Source organism: Lipotes vexillifer, unplaced genomic scaffold (assembly GCF_000442215.2).
Source record: "Lipotes vexillifer unplaced genomic scaffold, Lipotes_vexillifer_v1.1 scaffold715, whole genome shotgun sequence".
NCBI lineage: Eukaryota > Metazoa > Chordata > Mammalia > Artiodactyla > Lipotidae > Lipotes > Lipotes vexillifer.
The window spans coordinates 744,902-762,380 of record NW_006788828.1 but is presented as its reverse complement, the minus strand read 5'-3'; the positions used below and the strand labels follow the sequence as shown (position 1 = coordinate 762,380).

The following is a 17,479-nucleotide window of genomic DNA, read 5'->3' as shown; positions in this document are numbered from 1 at the left end:
AAAAAAAAAAAAAAAAAAAAAAGTTAAAAAATAGTCCACAAAAGGAAAATTCTCAACCTATTTCTCAGTGTGCTCTGTCATACATACTGCCTAAAAATTAACCCAAGAGAAAATGTTAGTCCAGTTTTTCAAATGTATTTTTATTTTCCAATTTTTTCAATAAAAGCTAATGAATAATAAAAGCTAAAATTTCAATGCCTTTTATTGAAGTTTAACATTTTTTAAAAAGAGAAATATCCATAGTATGTATTCTACAGATTTTAAAAAGAAAGAGCTGGGTATGTTTATAGATGGTATACGGATGAGTAAGTCAATCAAGTGGCAAGCAGTATGTATGGTATGATTCCATTAATTAAAAAAAAAAGTGTGTATGTCTGTGCATTGGAAAAGGTCTTTGTACACCAAACAGTAACCCTGGTCACCTACAGAAAGATGAGGAGTCATGGTGGCAGACAAGTTTCACTTTTTACTTTATACATTTCTGTATTATTAGAAATGCATTATTAATAAATATGCACATCTGTAGTTTAAAAAAGTAAAAATCTCTAAATATCAAAAATAACACTGTTCCTATGAAGAGTCCCCTCTCCCAGTTTCTTCACTCAAGCCCTGGTCACCGGCTCATCATTTAAAGTCGTTCTTAAGAAAAGGTCGTATAGAATGTTCCTTGTACCTGATTGTAATAATCTGTCCAAAGTTCAGGTCGAAGTTGTTAACTTGAGCAATGAAAATGGCAGCCAAAGCCTCATAGAGGGCAGTCCCATCCATGTTAATGGTGGCCCCTACTGGGAGCACGAATCTGGTGACACGTTTGTCCACGCCATTGTTCTCTTCCAGGCACTTGAAGGTGATGGGTAGGGTGGCAGAGCTGAGCACAATAAAAGAGGACATGTCAGCTGACCATCCTGACAGTTCAGACTGTGCCTGTCCGTTTTGGTATTTTGGACAGAGAGTTCCTTCCTTTCCCATATACTAAGTGAAAGGGAACTAAGTCAGCACTAGTATAAATAGGGGAACAGGGCTAGGGACAGTGGGTCCCCTCACTGGGTCATTTGGCAGCTCCCCTGCTTCTGGAGTCCTCTGTGAGGCATCACTTGTGATTACTCCCCATCCCCCAACAAGAGCCTGTGCCAACGCTTGGCCATCTCTCCCTTAGGCAAATGGCAACTGGACGAGGAAGATGAGAATGGGCAGGAAAGGATAGCTGATTTCCATTTTGTCCCCTGAAAGGGTATATAGCCAGCTAGTCTTTGAATCCCAACTAGGTCTGACTAGCATTGGAGTCAAAAAGCCAATTCCTATGTCTGGACATTTAAAACCTGGAAAAACACACCCCCGCCCCTCAGTCTGAAGGTTCTGGTTCAAAGTAAAGTTTGAGATACATTTTCTGATAGAAATAAGCCACGGATGTATGCGTACCTGGAGGAGGTTCCCAGAGCCGTGATGAGCGCTTGCAGCAACCCGCCGATGAAAACCCAGGGGTTTTTCCGTGTTACAAAGAAGTAGAGGAGGGGCAGGACAATGACCGCGTGGATGAGTAAGCCCACGATGACTGTCACTGTGTACATGGCAAGCTGCCCGCCAATGACTCCCATGTCTTCCATCTCAACAATTTTCCCTGCAATCAGGAAGAGGATGCCCAGAGGGGCGTACCTATGTAGAAGCAACACACGCACAGTTGGAAGTCTGATTTCCAACAAGCTATTGCACAGAAATTACCAAGTGATAAGAAAAAGTCAGGAGTTGACTTCCAAACTTTTCTGTGCAGAATACTATGACGACTTGCAGAAACTGTGAACTTCTTTCTTTTCTTTTTTAAAATATAAATTTAAATATAACTAGTGCATAATTAGATTTTCCTCTCACTCAGAATTTCTCTAGGTCACAATTCTTTTTTTCTCCTAAACCAGAAAAAAAAAGGCAGGTTCAGAGGTTTTGCTACTCACCTCTTTTTTTCCTAAATGACTGTCATTTCACCACACCTGGGTCACTTTGGGGGTCCTCAGATGCCACCATCCCCCCATCCCGCTGTCTCCTGCTCCCCTGCTAAGTACTCTGAACAGTCAGAATCCACCAAACCAATATCCAGACTTCTGGGAGCATTTCCCACGTCGGAGCCTGAATCCCAAGCTAAAGCAAGATGCACACGATGGCATTTCAGTGTTTTAGATTTGCAGACAGCTCTCTTAATCAAGGACAACTTTTATTAGTTTTTCCCATATTACACACTACTTACAATATTACTTAGTATTAATCTTTTTTTATTTAAATAAATGTACTCTAAGAGGAAATTGTATGTTACAATGCAAATGAAAAACTAGCACAATTTGCCATAAGTAGAAGGCAATCATAAAATAAATTCAGAGCTATCAAAGTTAATAACATGCATGTTTGTACTACCACAATCAGGTTATGGGTGTTCTAGTTAAGTAATTATTACCCACAGGCTGCTACTGCCATTTGTGATCTTTCGCCTGTAGACTCGAAAGAATGAACAACGGAGACATGAAATGTCTTGTACACATTGAATCAAGGCCCTGCTCTCTTTGTCCGATGTGTGCCGTAAACTACAACACAACTCACATTACCAAAAACAGAGAAGCTGATCACCCTTCAGGAGAAGGGCCTGTTGGGAACTGTGGAGGACTTATTTCATATTGAAAAATACAATGGTTCTTTTAAAAGTCCTTTAAAAACACAGGCCAGGAAATTATAAGAGTACCTGTTTTCAGAAATGTAATAACTCAATGTTGAATGTGCAGGCAAACGTACAGCTCGAAAAGCTACATGTGAGGTTCATTCAGCAGCCTTGAATAGGCTTCTTTCATAAAAGAGGTGAAAGGTGGAGGCATTTTAATAATATGAAGGTAAATGTCCACTTTCAGCTCTGCCAAGATTTCCAAGGAGGGCCCCCAGCATTTCAATGGGGACTCCTGGGGAGACGACATTCTGATCATCTTTGTGCCCCCAAAGTTCATATCCATCTTGAACAAACTCCTGAAAAATGGATTTCTCTGGGCTTTGGGGGCAATAAAGACAAAGGATATTTTTAATCATGATGGTGAGGGCTTTTCTTAGAAATGGATGTTTTCCTGCCTCAGGTGCCAAGAGGGAGTCTGGATTTAAAACAAAGGAAAAAGGGAAAGCAACCCTCACAGGAGGCTTAAACCAATCACAGGGTTCTCTCCCTGCTGGGGAGAGTTTACTTTCCAAGGTCAATGTTCCTCTGTGGATTTAGTCTTTTCCTTTGTCTCCTGCTCTCAACTTTCTTTGAAGGAAGTTGTGTTATAAATTGTGGCTTGGCCTTCCATAATACTTCCCATGAGTCCTTCAGGCTTGACGCAGACTGGCCACTTACACTTCTTTCTTAGGACTGAAATGAGGGAGAGCAGAGCTCAGTTTTTCTGATGGTCTAGGGGCTTTTCCCTCTCCTGGGAATGCTCTTCTCTCAGTACTTTGTATGGCTAGCTGATCACCCACCTCATCAGAGGCCTTTCTGTCCCATCCAAGGCAAATTTTAAGCCTCTGCCCCAGTCACTTTTTATCACATCACATCATATTACGTGAAAGAAAACCTCATGTTTTATTTCATTATTATTTTTTTCCATACCATTTGTGACTAAAGCACATGGATGATTTGTTTGTTTGTTTAAGAATGTAAGATCCACACAAGGTCCTACTGTATAGCACAGGGAACTATATTCGATATCTTGTCATAAACTGTAACGGAAAAGATTTTTAAAAAAGAGAATGTAAGATCCAGGACATCCTTGTCTGTCTTCTTCATTGCTATATCCATGGTACCTGGCATTAAATGCTTGGTATACAGGAGACAATCAATAAATAGGAGACAATCAATAGGAGAATGAATAACTAATTAGTTATCAAACGGAGGGATGAGGAATGGTATCCCATCAGTGCTGGAGTAAGGGAGTTGACACCTTTCAAAAACAAGGAAGCAAACTTATGCAGACAGGCTTGCAGATATGTTCAAGGCCACTACCAGCCCAGAAAGTTACTGATTTTCTTGTGCTTACCCGAATGAGATCATTGCAATTGGCCATCCTGCCTGGTGGCATCTTCCTCAGTACAGAACACAAGTTGATGGCAATAAGCATCTTCTAGATAGCATACATAGCAAATGGAAATACATACCACATTATCACCGCTACCAATCTCATGATGGCTTCGTTAAGAGAATCAAAGAACTCTCTCAGGGCCTGGCCCTGCTCCTTCATGTTTCCAATCACAAATCCGAAGCACATGGAGAAGACAACTAGTCCCAGGGCATTGACCCCATTCACAGACCCTGGCACTGGGACTAACTCCTCTGTGATCCTCGTCAGAGTCTCCATGGCCTCTGACACATTATTTATCACGGCACCCACAAGTGTTTCATTGGACTGGATGGGCACTTTAAAGCTTCTCTTCTCATAGTTGGTTTTAAACTTAAAAAGAAAAGGCACAACAGGGATTAAAGGAAATTTTTGCTTTCTTCTTTTGTACTTTTTGCTCGGATTTTCTATAATGATATACATTACCCCAAATTCAGAGAAAAGTGTTACACAAAGTATCTATCTACCCTGTCTGTCTGTCTGTCTATCTATCTTCTATCTATTTACTTATCATCTATCTAATCTGTGACAAACCTCTACTATTTCCTCAGCACAGACAAACACACACACACACTCAAATACACAGCAAACCATAATAGGAAAGAGGTTGAAGATGGAGTAAACAGATGCAAGTGCTCCTGCTTTTCTCTGAAACCCTAATAAAATGACTATAAATTCAAATATTTACAATAATCCCTTTACCCTCTATGGGTTCATGTTAGGGGATCATGGACAAATCACCTAACATCCCTAACATATGTCTAACACCTAACATATGTGCTCATATTGCACAGCTGTGAAACAGGGATAACTGTGCTGGTCCTACCTCACAGTGTTGTTGTAATGATCAAATTAAACAGAATATATGAGAACATCTGGTAAACTTTAAAGCACTATATACTAATGTTGGCTAGTGGCGCTCAATAACAAAGCCCTTCAGGGACTAGACTTAGTTGGAGACTTCGGTGAATATTAAACAATTTAAAATCCCCAAAACAACATTCTTCAAAGTATTCCTGATAGTATTAGTTCTTAAGAATAGTTGCGTGAATAATAGTTGAGGATGACAACCCGGTTCTCAAGTCTATAGAAGAGTCTCCTCTTATTCAAGAGATGGTCTTTTCTCCATAGCTTCTGCGTAGAGGCCCCAGACAGAAAATGCTGAGTGTATTACTGTGGCTATTTGAAACAATTAAGCCCATCTCTCTATGATTTTTAACGAGAGCGGAATTTCTGGCCTTCACATTGACGGGGGTAAAGCACCAGAGAGAGTAATAATCTATGGATGTTGACTGGATCTAGAGTCTAGGTGAAGAAAGCACAGCTGTACACGAAGGGCTGGGCCATTTCTCTACCAAGAGTAAATGGGAGACTTTTTTGTCCTGTGGGAAAGCACTGTTCCCAAACAAGGACATGGCCAGCTGTCAATACTGTAGACATATTCCCTAAACAATCAGTGGCACTGCTCGTAATTTTAACAAAGGAACTGACACCTTTTTGTCAGTCAGCTCTCAAATCTCTATTCTACTGGGGTGCTTATGCATTTTATGGATTGTCTAGGGTGAATTTTCAATCCCAATTAGCCTTTCCTACACCTCCAACGCTTTCCCCTTAGACACAGTTTGCAGCCTACACAGAAATTGCAATCTCATTTGCATTCTGATCTAAGACAAATAGATCTGGGATGATACATTTGCTTCCCTTTCAAAATCCTGTAAATGCAATCCCAAACCAAATACAATAAATCTTCATGAGTCAGCACTTTTCCAAGCATTGCTAGAAATCAGCATTTTTGATGTCACCTAGTGCCAGCTGACTAACTGGAATAGTCAGCTCCGTGGTGCTGGGGTTGGCTGGTTGGGTCGAAAGGGGTTTATTATTTATAATTACAGTTGTTTTGAATAAAGAGAGTTAGATTTTGCCCTCACAGGCTTTTTTTTTTTTTTTTAAATAAAGAAGGAATTCTGTTTGAATTTTGCAGTGCGCACATGCATTACGTATTAAAAATGGTCAACACAAATTTTGAAAAGGGAAAAAAGCAAAGGGTGTAAAACCTGGTCCTCCATGAGTTTGGAGTTTGATTTTGTTTGTTTTACAGATCCCAAGCACAAGGGTTAGGGAATTACAACAAGGGTGAAGTGACACCATCTGGAGAAATGTTTGGGAGCTATTATTTAACAACTAGAATGTCTAATTGTTTCCCTTTTAATATCTTGGGCAACAAAGCTTTTTTGTTCAGGTGACGTTAGAATGAACTTTACTAATTTTATCCCCTAATAGTAAAATGTATTTGTGTCTTCAACACAGAGAGCCAAGAGTTGCTTGGATTCGGGGCTAAAGGGAACTGGATTTCACTGTGGCCTCCTGCTAGGTGTCTCATCAGCCTGGATACCCCTTCCCAGGAAGCAGAACGGGATGTAGAAGCAGAAAGAGGATGGGATTTGAAATCAACACAATGAATTTGAATTCAGGTCTGCCATTTACTACTTGTGAAATCTCACACCTACTACATAACCTCTCTGAATTATCACAGATAAGTTGTCTCATCAATGAAATGAGGACAATGATACCCGTCATATTTATGTGAAGAGTAAATATAACATTAGTGCTTGGTACAGAGGGGACATTCTATACATGATGGTGGCAGTGCTTTCTGATGTGGTTCCTCCTTTAGAATCTCTAAGGCCCTTAGTAGACTTTTAAAAAAACAACCCATTGATTTTTAAAATCAAACCCAGAAACATGAATAATCTCCCTAATCTTTAAAGCAAGCTGTAAATATATCTTATACTGGAGTTTGCTTGCTTGGTGAGCTTTTGTTTATGGGCTATGGGGGAAAGGAGAGAGAGTCTCCTGATTAGCCTTCTTAATAATTAACAGAGACTTAATGAGACATTTGTATGCAAGACATACAGTGTCTGGCAACTAATAAAGCCTTCAGTACAGGGAAGACCACCCCCTCTCCTCTCCCAATTCCCCAGAAAACTCTAGTGCTTTCCATCCGCTTGGCAAGAGAAGTGTTTCTTACTACAGAGAAATGGGAAAAAATTAAATTAAATTAAAAAGAGAACCCTACTCTGTTTGGTACACCAAAGAGGAATTTTAAAGGTGAATTAGTGGCTGTGTTTACCTGTTTAAAGCAAGCTTCCACCAGATTTGGAGGGAACATATTCCTGCAAAGAAAATAATGGTCACTTGAAAAATTCCCAAATAATAAATTAGTTCCTTAAATACTTTTTCTTTGTGTCTAAGGTAAAGATTGCACTGAAATAAGCAGCAAATGGAAAAAGAGAAAGATTTTGGTGGATCTTATGAAATGGGACGTAGGTCATCCCTCAGTGTGGCCCATGTAGTTCAAGGAAGTCCCAAATTCAACTCATCTGTCCTTTTGTCAGATAATGGGATTTTTTATTCCAACATCAAACCCTGCTCCTAGGAAAAACCCAAGCAAGAATGGAAATGCCTTTTATCATAAGCATTCTGGTTAACTGAGGTATTATTCAATAATGGCCATTTTGGTATCATGCCATGTGTTTAAGGACCAAGTGCTCCGAATCAAATGTCATGGTTAGACTGTTCTCCACAGAGTCCTCCCAAAGGCCCTCTGGGGGATGAGATGTTGACTCTGAATTGCTAGAGCTTCTGAGGCTCTTTGGTGACCAACAGGGAGATGGCCCACAAAATTTGAACTTGAGGCCCATGTGGCAGGGTTTGTTACTGCCTCAGTGCAGTGTTTGTGTTCATGGTGGGGAAGAAGTAAGAGGCAACACTCTCGCTGGGGAATCTCTAGCCAGCTGTATGACCTTGGCTAATTCATGGTACCCATGTAGGTCTCAGCTGACTCATCTGTTAAAGAGGAGATTGGATTAAACTATCACTAGGGCTCCAAGACTAAAGACTGCGGGAGAAGGAGACATGACCCAGGCAGTTGGAGAGTCTGAGATTCCAGCAGGTGTATGTCATCAATCAGATTTTAAGGTTATAAACTCTGGTTTCTTCCTACTGCCTAGACCAGGGGTCCCCAGCCACCGGGCTGTGGAGCAGGTAGTGAGCAGTGGGCCAGACAGCAAAGCTTCACCTACCGCTCGCCATCGCTAGCATTACCGCCTGACCATCCCCACTCCCCAGGCTCCATCCGTGGAAAAATTGTCTTCCACGAAACTGGTCCCTGGTGCCAAAAAGTTGGGGATCTCTGGCGTAGACCATCCTGTTTCTTTGTCCTTCCCATCTATGCTCTATGGGTCTGTTTCTACAAACCCTGAGAGAAAAGTGAGTTTAGGAGATTCCAAGATAAATGCTCGAACCAGGTGTCTGGGTGGGGACAGGTTAGTCTTACACTTGTCACTGGGGCAAGGAGGGGCAGAAACACACCAGACAGAGAATGACAAGATCCCAATTATTTAAAGAAGGAGTAGAAATTATACAGAAAGAAAATATAATAAAATACCCCTAATCCAAACTCCCTGAGGGTAAAGTTCCTGAAAAAAAAAAACGGTGAAAAGCCTTAATTAATTGTACAAATTAAATAAAGTCATTATCATTGGGTGCCAGCTTGGTATGAAATAATACAGAGTGGCTTGTTACCTTCGGATAATTGCAATTAGCTCCCTGAAGAGGGCTTTCAGGGAGGCACCGTGGGGCTGCCTTGTGCTTACATACAGATGATACAAAGTCACTCATGGTCAGAATTGATAGGTGCTGCTGAAGAGACCCTTTGTTGCCCAAATCACTCCTGAATCTACCGGCCACAGACCCATCCCTTGAGATGGCACGTGAACTCAAGTCCCTAGGAGGAGGTTCTCTCAGATAGTCGGTGGGGAATTCTTTAGAGTAGGCATCTAGGATTGGTAAGCCAGTCACTCTGCAAGTACGTTGTAGAGAAGGGAGGAAAGGGCTAGGTTTGGGGAGGACAGCCTGGGTGGGCTACTTGCTGGAGGAATGCTAAGCAGGTGGGGCATTGAGAGGTCCGTGCTGGGATATCTTCCATTTGCCTTTCTCCATCCACTCTCCATCCTGCTCTGTGCCTGGGAGGCTGACGCCTCACCTTCTGGCTTCCTGTTGGCTTTGTCCAGTGTGAGGCGCTGACAGATCACAGGGCAGTGGGAGGAGAGAAGTGGATGTATATATTCTTCCGGCTCTCTCTCTGGCAGGTTGGGCAACAGCTTCCTCCCTCCAAATTAGAGCTGTAGCCCCTATCCTGAGGGCCCTTTCCCTCAGGACACAGCCCGTCCTGACTTCCAGTAATGGCTCCCTTCCTTTCCTCAGAGCCACAGGTGGTAACAAAACAGCTTCCTATTGCTGTTAGCCCTCTAGTGTCTCCCCATCACTTGTAGGTTCCCTTTACCCTGCCCACACCTTTGCAAACCCTGTTCAGTGATCCTTTTGGGCTTGCAATACGCTTCCTGCCAGCAACGGACCGATGCAAAGGCAAGTGTGGAGAGAGAGCAGGCAGGGAGGTGCCAGGCTCAAACTTGGGCTTACTTCTCAGTTCTGTGTCCAACATATTCTATCCTCAAGTCTGTTTCAAGTATTAGATAAGCTAATTTGTAATCAGTGTACGGTCTATGTACAAAACAATGCTAAAGAAGCCATCCTTTGGTCTTTTATTATTGATCTGCCAAATCCTTTCTTCATAAATAGTACAAAAGGAAAACCTTGGGACAGGTATGATCAGATGATCTCTAAAGTCCCTTTTGGAAATACATTGTCGTGTACAATGGATGATGATACAGATCACAAGTTCCAAATTAAAAGAGTCCAATGAACAGGCTATACTTGAAAAAAAAAAAAAGTAGCCTTAAAGAGGAAGACTTGAGAAAAGTAGGTAAGAATTATTGAAAGGCATTATGTTAAGTGAGATAAATCAGAAAGAGAGAGACAAATACTATACGATTATCACTTATATGTGGAATCTAAAAAATACAACCAATTAGTGATTATAACAAAAAAAGAAGCAGACTCACAGATAATAGCGAAAAAACTAGTGGTTACCAGTGGGGAGAGGGAAGGAGGGGGCAACATAGGGGTAGGGGAGTAAGAGGCACAAACTATTAGGTATAAAGTAAGCCACAAGGATATACTGTACAACGCAGGGAATAAAGCCAATATTTCATAATAACTATAAATGGAGGATAACCTGTAAAAGTTGTGAATCACTATATTGTACACCCGTAACATGTGTAATTGTACAGCAATATACTTCAGTAAAAAAAGCACACACACAAAAGAACTAGCAATATTGCAAGGTGAGCTGCACAGTTGAGAGGATGACTGAGTGCTCAGATTCCGAATCCTAAAAGCAGGGCTCTTAAATCCTTATCTCCTCCTTGCTCTTCTCACCTCTTTCACATGAGATCAGAAAACGGACACTTACTTCAATTTCTGTTAGAAAGAGGTAAAGATGTAACCTTCATTTCAAGCCCAGCGGGACTGGTTCAGTCAGATACCTCTTCTAGGGTTTGATCAGCTCCCCCAAGAAGAGGGGTTGGGTGGTCAAAATATACCCAAAAGGATGGGCTTGCAAGGACGTACCTGATCAAGTCCAGGAAGGCGTCTGCAGCTGTCACTTGTACAATTTTGCCTTCTCTGTGCATGTTTTCCTTTGTGCCCTTCCCAGGATGGATGATGATGACAATGATTATGCCAATCACCACGGCAATGATGGTCGTAGTCATGTAATAGACTACAGCTCGCATCCCCATCTTCCCTGACGCCTTACTATCTAGGGCCGCCATTCCTGGGGAAGGCAAACAAAAGGAGATTTTCAGCAAATCAGTTCAGGGAATTTTCCAGTGGAAGGTCACGGGAAGAGCACTTCCTTCACCACTCCCCTACCCTCTCCCACCCAGCAATGGGATTTTATACATGTTATGAGAACTTGGCACCAAATTTAATCAGGCCATCAACAAAAGGTGAAGGGAAAAAGCCATGGAATGGCTAGGCATCAGCTGTGTCAGCAAACACGTGATCACCTATTTTCTGCCCCAAGAATTGATATCATGTGGCTCTCTGATGGTTTGAAGGGGCAATCAAATTCTTTCCTAGGTTGCTACTAGTTGGGGAAGCTGTGAGTGTTCATTAGTGAGTAGTGTGTGTGTGTGTGTGTGTGTGTGTGTGTGTGTGTGTGTGTGTGTGTGTGAAGAGATACCTTAAAAGGTTTCTGGCAGAATAATCTAAGCATAACTCAAGTTTTGAGCACTGTGCAGACTGACACGGATTAACTGCCATTAAGTTCTTTTATAAGAATTATTTTATGTATGTACTTGGGAGTCTTTTTTTTGGATATATTTATGTAAACTTTCAGCTATTATTCTAATCACCTACTGATTTATCTTCAATTTACATTTAAAGTAGGCCAGAGTTCTCGAATAGCTTCTCTGTTGTTTCATTTTATCTCATCTCATCACAATTTTTTAAAAAGAATCATGTTGGTGGGGTTCTTCTCATTTTTGCACTGTGTCTTCCTCCACCTTGTCCCATAGGCCTGGAGTATCTTATCTCATGTGAAACATTCTTTCCCTCATTTTTAGGACATCTTCAAAATCTACCTCAGGCAAGGCATTATCCCCTGTGAGAGAGGAGGTATGACTTTGAAGGTTTCCCTAACTGCTCTAGCCAATGGAACACATCTCCATACCTCTTGGGATGGAAAAAAATTGGAAATGACCCAAAACTCTCAAGAGATTAAGTCATCTTAATAATAATATGGGCTCTTCTGTTTCATTAACCATTTCCTCACTTCTCTTCCTTCTTCCTCCTCCCCAAATCCGCTAAACACTAAAATCCAATTATAGCATCATCCAATTATAGTTAATCAAACTATTTTCCTTACTATTTAAAATCATGATTCTATAAACGTATTAAAAGTTTATATTGTATTTCAATGATCAGTATCAGATTCTAATAGTGGTTCAACATGTAGGTAGTGACCCTGTTCATACCAATGTATTGATATTTAGAGTAAGGTAAAGTATTGAAAAAAATAGTGTCCTTGATTGCCAGATACCTCACTGGGTTTACCCCCAAATCTTGATACAATGCTAATGAGCTCTATGGGAACTGAAGCCATGACCTTCAACTTATAATTTCATGTGTATTTGAATCATATCATTCATAATTTTCATAATAAGCACTTAGTACCTGCTACGTTCTTATTTTTAGCAATTTATAAGGCAGATTAAAAAACAAATAAGTAACTTTCTAAGGTCTTAGTTAACATCAAGTAAAGTGAAGGGGGAACTTGAACCCAGATCTTGTGTAACTGAATTTAACGTACTTTCTCCCCCTGAGAAAACCATCTACAGTTCCCACAAACAAGGAGGCCAATTTTGACTTTAATGCATGAACTTAGCTTCTTTTATCCTTGCCCTGGGTTTCTTGAAACCCAGGATTAAGACCCACTTATGGGGGAGGCGCCACTTCATCACTTCACCATCATTAAAAATGGGCTAATCTGTTCTCAGTCCAAGTGGTCCCATCCCCCCAGGTTCATTCTCAGGTCTCCATCATATCTCAAAACATCTTGGCTTTCCTGTGCTTGAAATCATTTCTCCCAGAAGGGGCCCACTCTCTTTCCCACCATTGCCTGAGCTTGTCACCACTGAAGCCTGCAATTCTTCGGTGGGCGAGTGGTGTGGGCACAAAAGGCCGGATATCTCTGCTAGGGGTACCAGGCGGCAGTATTTTCTTCCTCCGAGATGCTTTCTTTCCCTCTCGCCTTCTATTCTGTGGTGCTGTTCCGTTCTCTCGCCAACTCTTCTCTGCCGCTCCTGCCCACTATTCCCGACCTATAGCTATTCAGAGAGAGCGCTAAGTGGTCAAGGCAGAGCACTGGAAACCAACGTGGCAGACAAAGGAGGAGGCTTAAATCTCCCTCCCTCCCACCATGGGGGAGGGATGGGGAAAATTATACCAGAATCCACAGACAGCTACAGGGCCATCGGCTCTAGGAAACAAAGTTTATAGGTGTTTTTTTTTTTTTAAGAAATAAAGTTTAAAAAAAATGAAAACCAATAAGAAAGTATTTTCTCCATATGCTCTAATTCTGAAATAGATGAAGACAAACATTGAGGCATTTTTTAGCAATGAGCCCAGGAGAACCAACAGTCAAATGAGAGGCCTCACCAACCTCTGCATATTGACCTTGTTCCTCTGAAAGAGAATAAAGCAGCAGCTCTGATTGTTTCAGCAGAAGAAGGAATGTGTGCGAGTATCTTCGTTAACCGATTCTCCACTTAGGTCCTTCCCCTAAAAGGGGTCTGGTGTCCCACAGCGGGGCTGCCTGCCCACTTCTGCTCAGGGTACCCCAGCATCCCCTCTCCCCTAACCACTCCCCTTTTCTCTAAGGCAGGCTTGTAAAACTAAAGGGACCACTAGAAGCAAAGCCACACACTGTCATCAGGGTAACAGCAGGATGGATGTGGACAATCTGTCACAACACTGGGCCTGAAAGAGAATAGCCTTGATGCTGGTGGAGTCAAGAAAATGCAGGAAGAGCTCTGGAAGGCGAAACCCCACATAAGCAAGCTGTCATTCTTCCTGTCTCTTACCCAGACTCTGTGACCATCTTCTTTCTCCAGCCTCCTGAAATTCCAGACAAAGCTCTACACTAGAGATGACACGCGTCTGGGCACAAGTGTAAAGTACTAAATCACTTTGTAGAAAAGGGAACTCTGGTAGGAAGTGCCCTAAATGTTTGAGAAGGGAAAAGTTTGCATTGAGCCTTGTCACTTTAAAATATATGGAAGAGGGGCTTCCCTGGTGGCGCAGTGGTTGAGAGTCCGCCTGCCGACGCAGGGGACACGGGTTCGTGCCCTGGTCCGGGAAGATCCCACATGCCGCGGAGCGGCTGGGCCCGTGAGCCATGGCCGCTGAGCCTGCGCGTCCGGAGCCTGTGCTCCGCAACGGGAGAGGCCACAACAGTGAGAGGCCCGCGTACAGCAAAAAAAAAAAAAAAAAAAAAAAAAGAAAAAAGAAAAAAAAATATATGGAAGAAAAGGGCACTGTGTTGAGGGGGAAAGAGGTCCCTTGGGTATGTAGGTACTTGCGGGAGTATGTTATGACAACTATGTGTTCATCTAAATACGTATTTGAGAAACACACTCCAGAGCAAGTAGTAAAGATAGGTGATCTTGACTGGTCCCTTTTGCTTCATTTGATCTGGGCTTAGCTAAACCAGCCCCATTCAAGACATCCTGACATCTTTATTATGAAAACAATCTGTCATCAGAATTCAGATCCTCTTGAAACTCAGAGAAATACAATATTGTCTGTTGCTACAAATTCTGTGAGAGTTCTTCCAATTACAATGACATGTTTGTAAGTTTATATGTTTTGTAAATATTCAGTTAACTTTTGTGCTGGTTCACTAACTCACCAAATTCGCCCTCTGATCAATGGCACATATTCATCTAATTTCATGACAACTGTATGTTGTAGATATTGTTGACACCATTTGAAAGGTAAAGAGACGAGGCCAGAGATGTCAAGTAACTTGCCCAGTGTTGCACAGCTAGTAAACAGCAGTGGCAGGATTCGTACCCACCATCTCAAGGGAGTAGTACCCTTTCCACTATACCTCAATTCTAATGGACAAGCTAGGAGTCACCCACATTTCATTTGCTTGTTATCCACGCTAACTTTCTTGCTTTTGAGTTCAATATTGAAATGAGCCATCTGACTGGAAGAAAATTTCACAAAGGGAGGTAACTGTGGAAAAACTCTGACATTCCCCACCTTGAGGAGAAGTAACACTGGTCACCAGAAGGACTAGCCAGAGAGCTGATCAATCAGTTCAAATTCCTCTCTATTCCTAGAAAAACAGCCCGGAGCATGTTCTAATGGAGGGTGGAGGGTCATGGATATTTGCTGACTGTGGGCACATGGGTCTTACTTTCTTTTCTAAAAATCAACCTGTCAATAACTGGTCATCAAGAAACTAATCCATCATTCATTCCTGCAAACCTATTATATGTTTACCAATGAGTATGGCATCTAAGAAAGATTGAACAAGACATTTTCTAGAATGTAAAAGATTTAGACTTTTCTTCAAAATACCTGGGTATTTTAGGCAGCAGTCACTCTGAAGAGAGAGGAATGGAAGAGAGTTTCTTGATACAAATGGGTCAATAGGCATTTACCTCTTTATTTATGAAGACAGTCTTTAGGTAATCAGTTCAGCATAACAGATGTGCACCAAATTCACGTTTTTGGGGTGGGGTGGGGAGGGAGTGTTTCCTAAATATGTGTATGGAACTGTCTAAGTCTATTGTAAATTAGATTTCTTCTGGTACAATACTGGTGTGACTTCTCAGATAAATGAAATATGTATCCAGTCAAGTATTAAAGGGTAACATAAATAATGTCAAGTTCCCAAGGCTCTATTATTTGTATGGATTTTATTCTCCCATCAGCTAAAAATCTGTCTTATACATTAATGTGTCTCAGTCTATTTCCCCAATAACTCCTATTTCTGGTTTGAAATGTAAAATCTAAAGAAGCAGCGGTCTGTTATGAATTGTCTTTCTACTCGTCCTCGTGGTGTTTCGTTGTTCTTCCAGGGCCACTGGATCAGCCCAGAGAGGATGGAAAAGGGGGGATGGCAACTGCTGATTCAAGAATATTGTTCTGTTTCAGTTGTTATTTTATTTTACATATACTCCTTCTCCACCATGGGCTTCTCAAACACTCATCTAATGAAAGCCGCCTGTTCTCAACCCTCCTAGAATTTCAAGATGGGCAAACTTACAAGGAAATCAAGGATGAGCTCTAGTATGTACCGTATTCATTTGAATAAAAGGTAATGATTTTTTAATAAGAAAGTTAAGCTTTAGAAATACAATATACTTCATATTTACAGACTGAAAAGTGAGCTCTTGTGTCCTAAAGCAGCTGCCCATTGCTGGAGCAAAGGCACACTGGAACCCTCAGCAATGGACAGTGAACAGGAGAGCCACAAAGCTCCGAGGAAAGGCAGTGAGGGGGAGGGAGTGAGTGTGAAACAAATCACTTTAAATCTCTGTCTAAAACTATGCGAAGGTTTTTTTCCCTGAAATATTGTCTCTGCCTTCTTTATAGCCTAGATTGGAAAAAAAAAAATTCTATGATTCTAGGGGTTCTGGAACAGAAGGCAAATCTTTAAAAATTAGGTTAGAAACTGTATCACGAGGGGCTTCCGTGGTGGCGCAGTGGTTAAGAATCCACCTACCAATGCAGGGGACAAGAGTTTGAGCCCTGGTCCAGGAAGATCCCACATGCCGCGGAGCAACTAAGCCCGTGCACCACAACTACTGAGCCTGTGCTCTAGAGCCCATGAGCCACAACTACCGAGCCCGTGTGCTTCAACTATTGAAGCCCGTGTGCCTAGAGCCCATGCTCCCCAACAAGAGAAGCCACCGCCATGAGAAGCCCGCGCACCGCAACAAAGAGTAGCCCCTGCTAGCCGCAACTAGAGAAAGCCCGTGCGCAGCAACAAAAACCCAATGCACCCAAAAAATAAAATAAATTAAATAAATAAATTTTTAAAAAATACGAAAAAGAAAGAATTCTTAAAAAAAAAAAACTATCATAATTTTGCATCACAATGAATACGCTGGTTATAGCCTCAGAATTTCATTGAAGAGACAATATTTCAAACTACTTGAGGCCAACTTCAGGCATTTTTAGAAGCACGTTCTTCTGCTTTTTTTTTTTTTTAAATCTGGCTCCTTAATTAATTAATTAACTTATTTATTTTTGGCTGTGTTGGGTCTTCGTTTCTGTGCGAGGGCTTTCTCTAGTTGTGGCAAGCGAGGGCCACTCTTCATCGCGGTGTGCAGGCCTCTCACTATTGTGGCCTCTCTTGTTGCGGAGCACAGGCTCCAGACGCGCAGGCTCAGTAGTTGTGGCTCACGGGCCTAGTTGCTCCACGGCATGTGGGATCTTCCCAGACCAGGGCTCGAACCCGTGTCCCCTGCATTAGCAGGTAGATTCTCAACCACTGCGCCACCAGGGAAGCCCCAAAGAAGCACATTCTTCTTAAAAAATGGTGGTACAGTGATTAAGAGTTCCGGCCCTAAAGTTAGAATACCTGGATTCCACTTCTAGCTCTGGTACCATGTGACCTCTGTAAGCCTCAGTTTCCTCATCTATAGAATGGGAATAAGGAAAGCTCTCTCACAGGGTTTTCATGACATTAAAGGGACTTCTGTACAGAAAGCACTTAGCATAATGCTTGGCACATAGTAAGCATTCAAGAAACGTTGGCTGTTATTATTATTAATTAATCAGATAAATAATAAGCTACTCTCTAAGTGTTATTTGACTCTCTGAGCCTCCATTTCACCTAGACAAGAAGATAATAATACCTACATTGGAAATGTAGGGAA

General features: G+C 41.8%; 1 protein-coding gene across 4 annotated transcripts in view; it reads right to left on the bottom strand.

The window, feature by feature from the left end:
- Window positions 1-17,479, bottom strand: part of SLC1A3 (solute carrier family 1 member 3) — a 74,546-nt gene that overhangs the window by 6,191 nt on the left and 50,876 nt on the right. For 3 of the 4 annotated variants that reach the window (XM_007461845.1, XM_007461846.1, XM_007461847.1), the window contains 5 exons: window positions 10,647-10,851; window positions 7,246-7,288; window positions 4,156-4,448; window positions 1,420-1,653; window positions 674-868 (listed from right to left, as the gene is read on the bottom strand). In XM_007461845.1, coding sequence (XP_007461907.1) covers window positions 674-868; window positions 1,420-1,653; window positions 4,156-4,448; window positions 7,246-7,288; window positions 10,647-10,851 — 970 coding nt within the window. The remainder of the gene's footprint in view (window positions 1-673; window positions 869-1,419; window positions 1,654-4,155; window positions 4,449-7,245; window positions 7,289-10,646; window positions 10,852-17,479) is intronic. The other variant, XM_007461848.1, reaches the window with a different exon arrangement.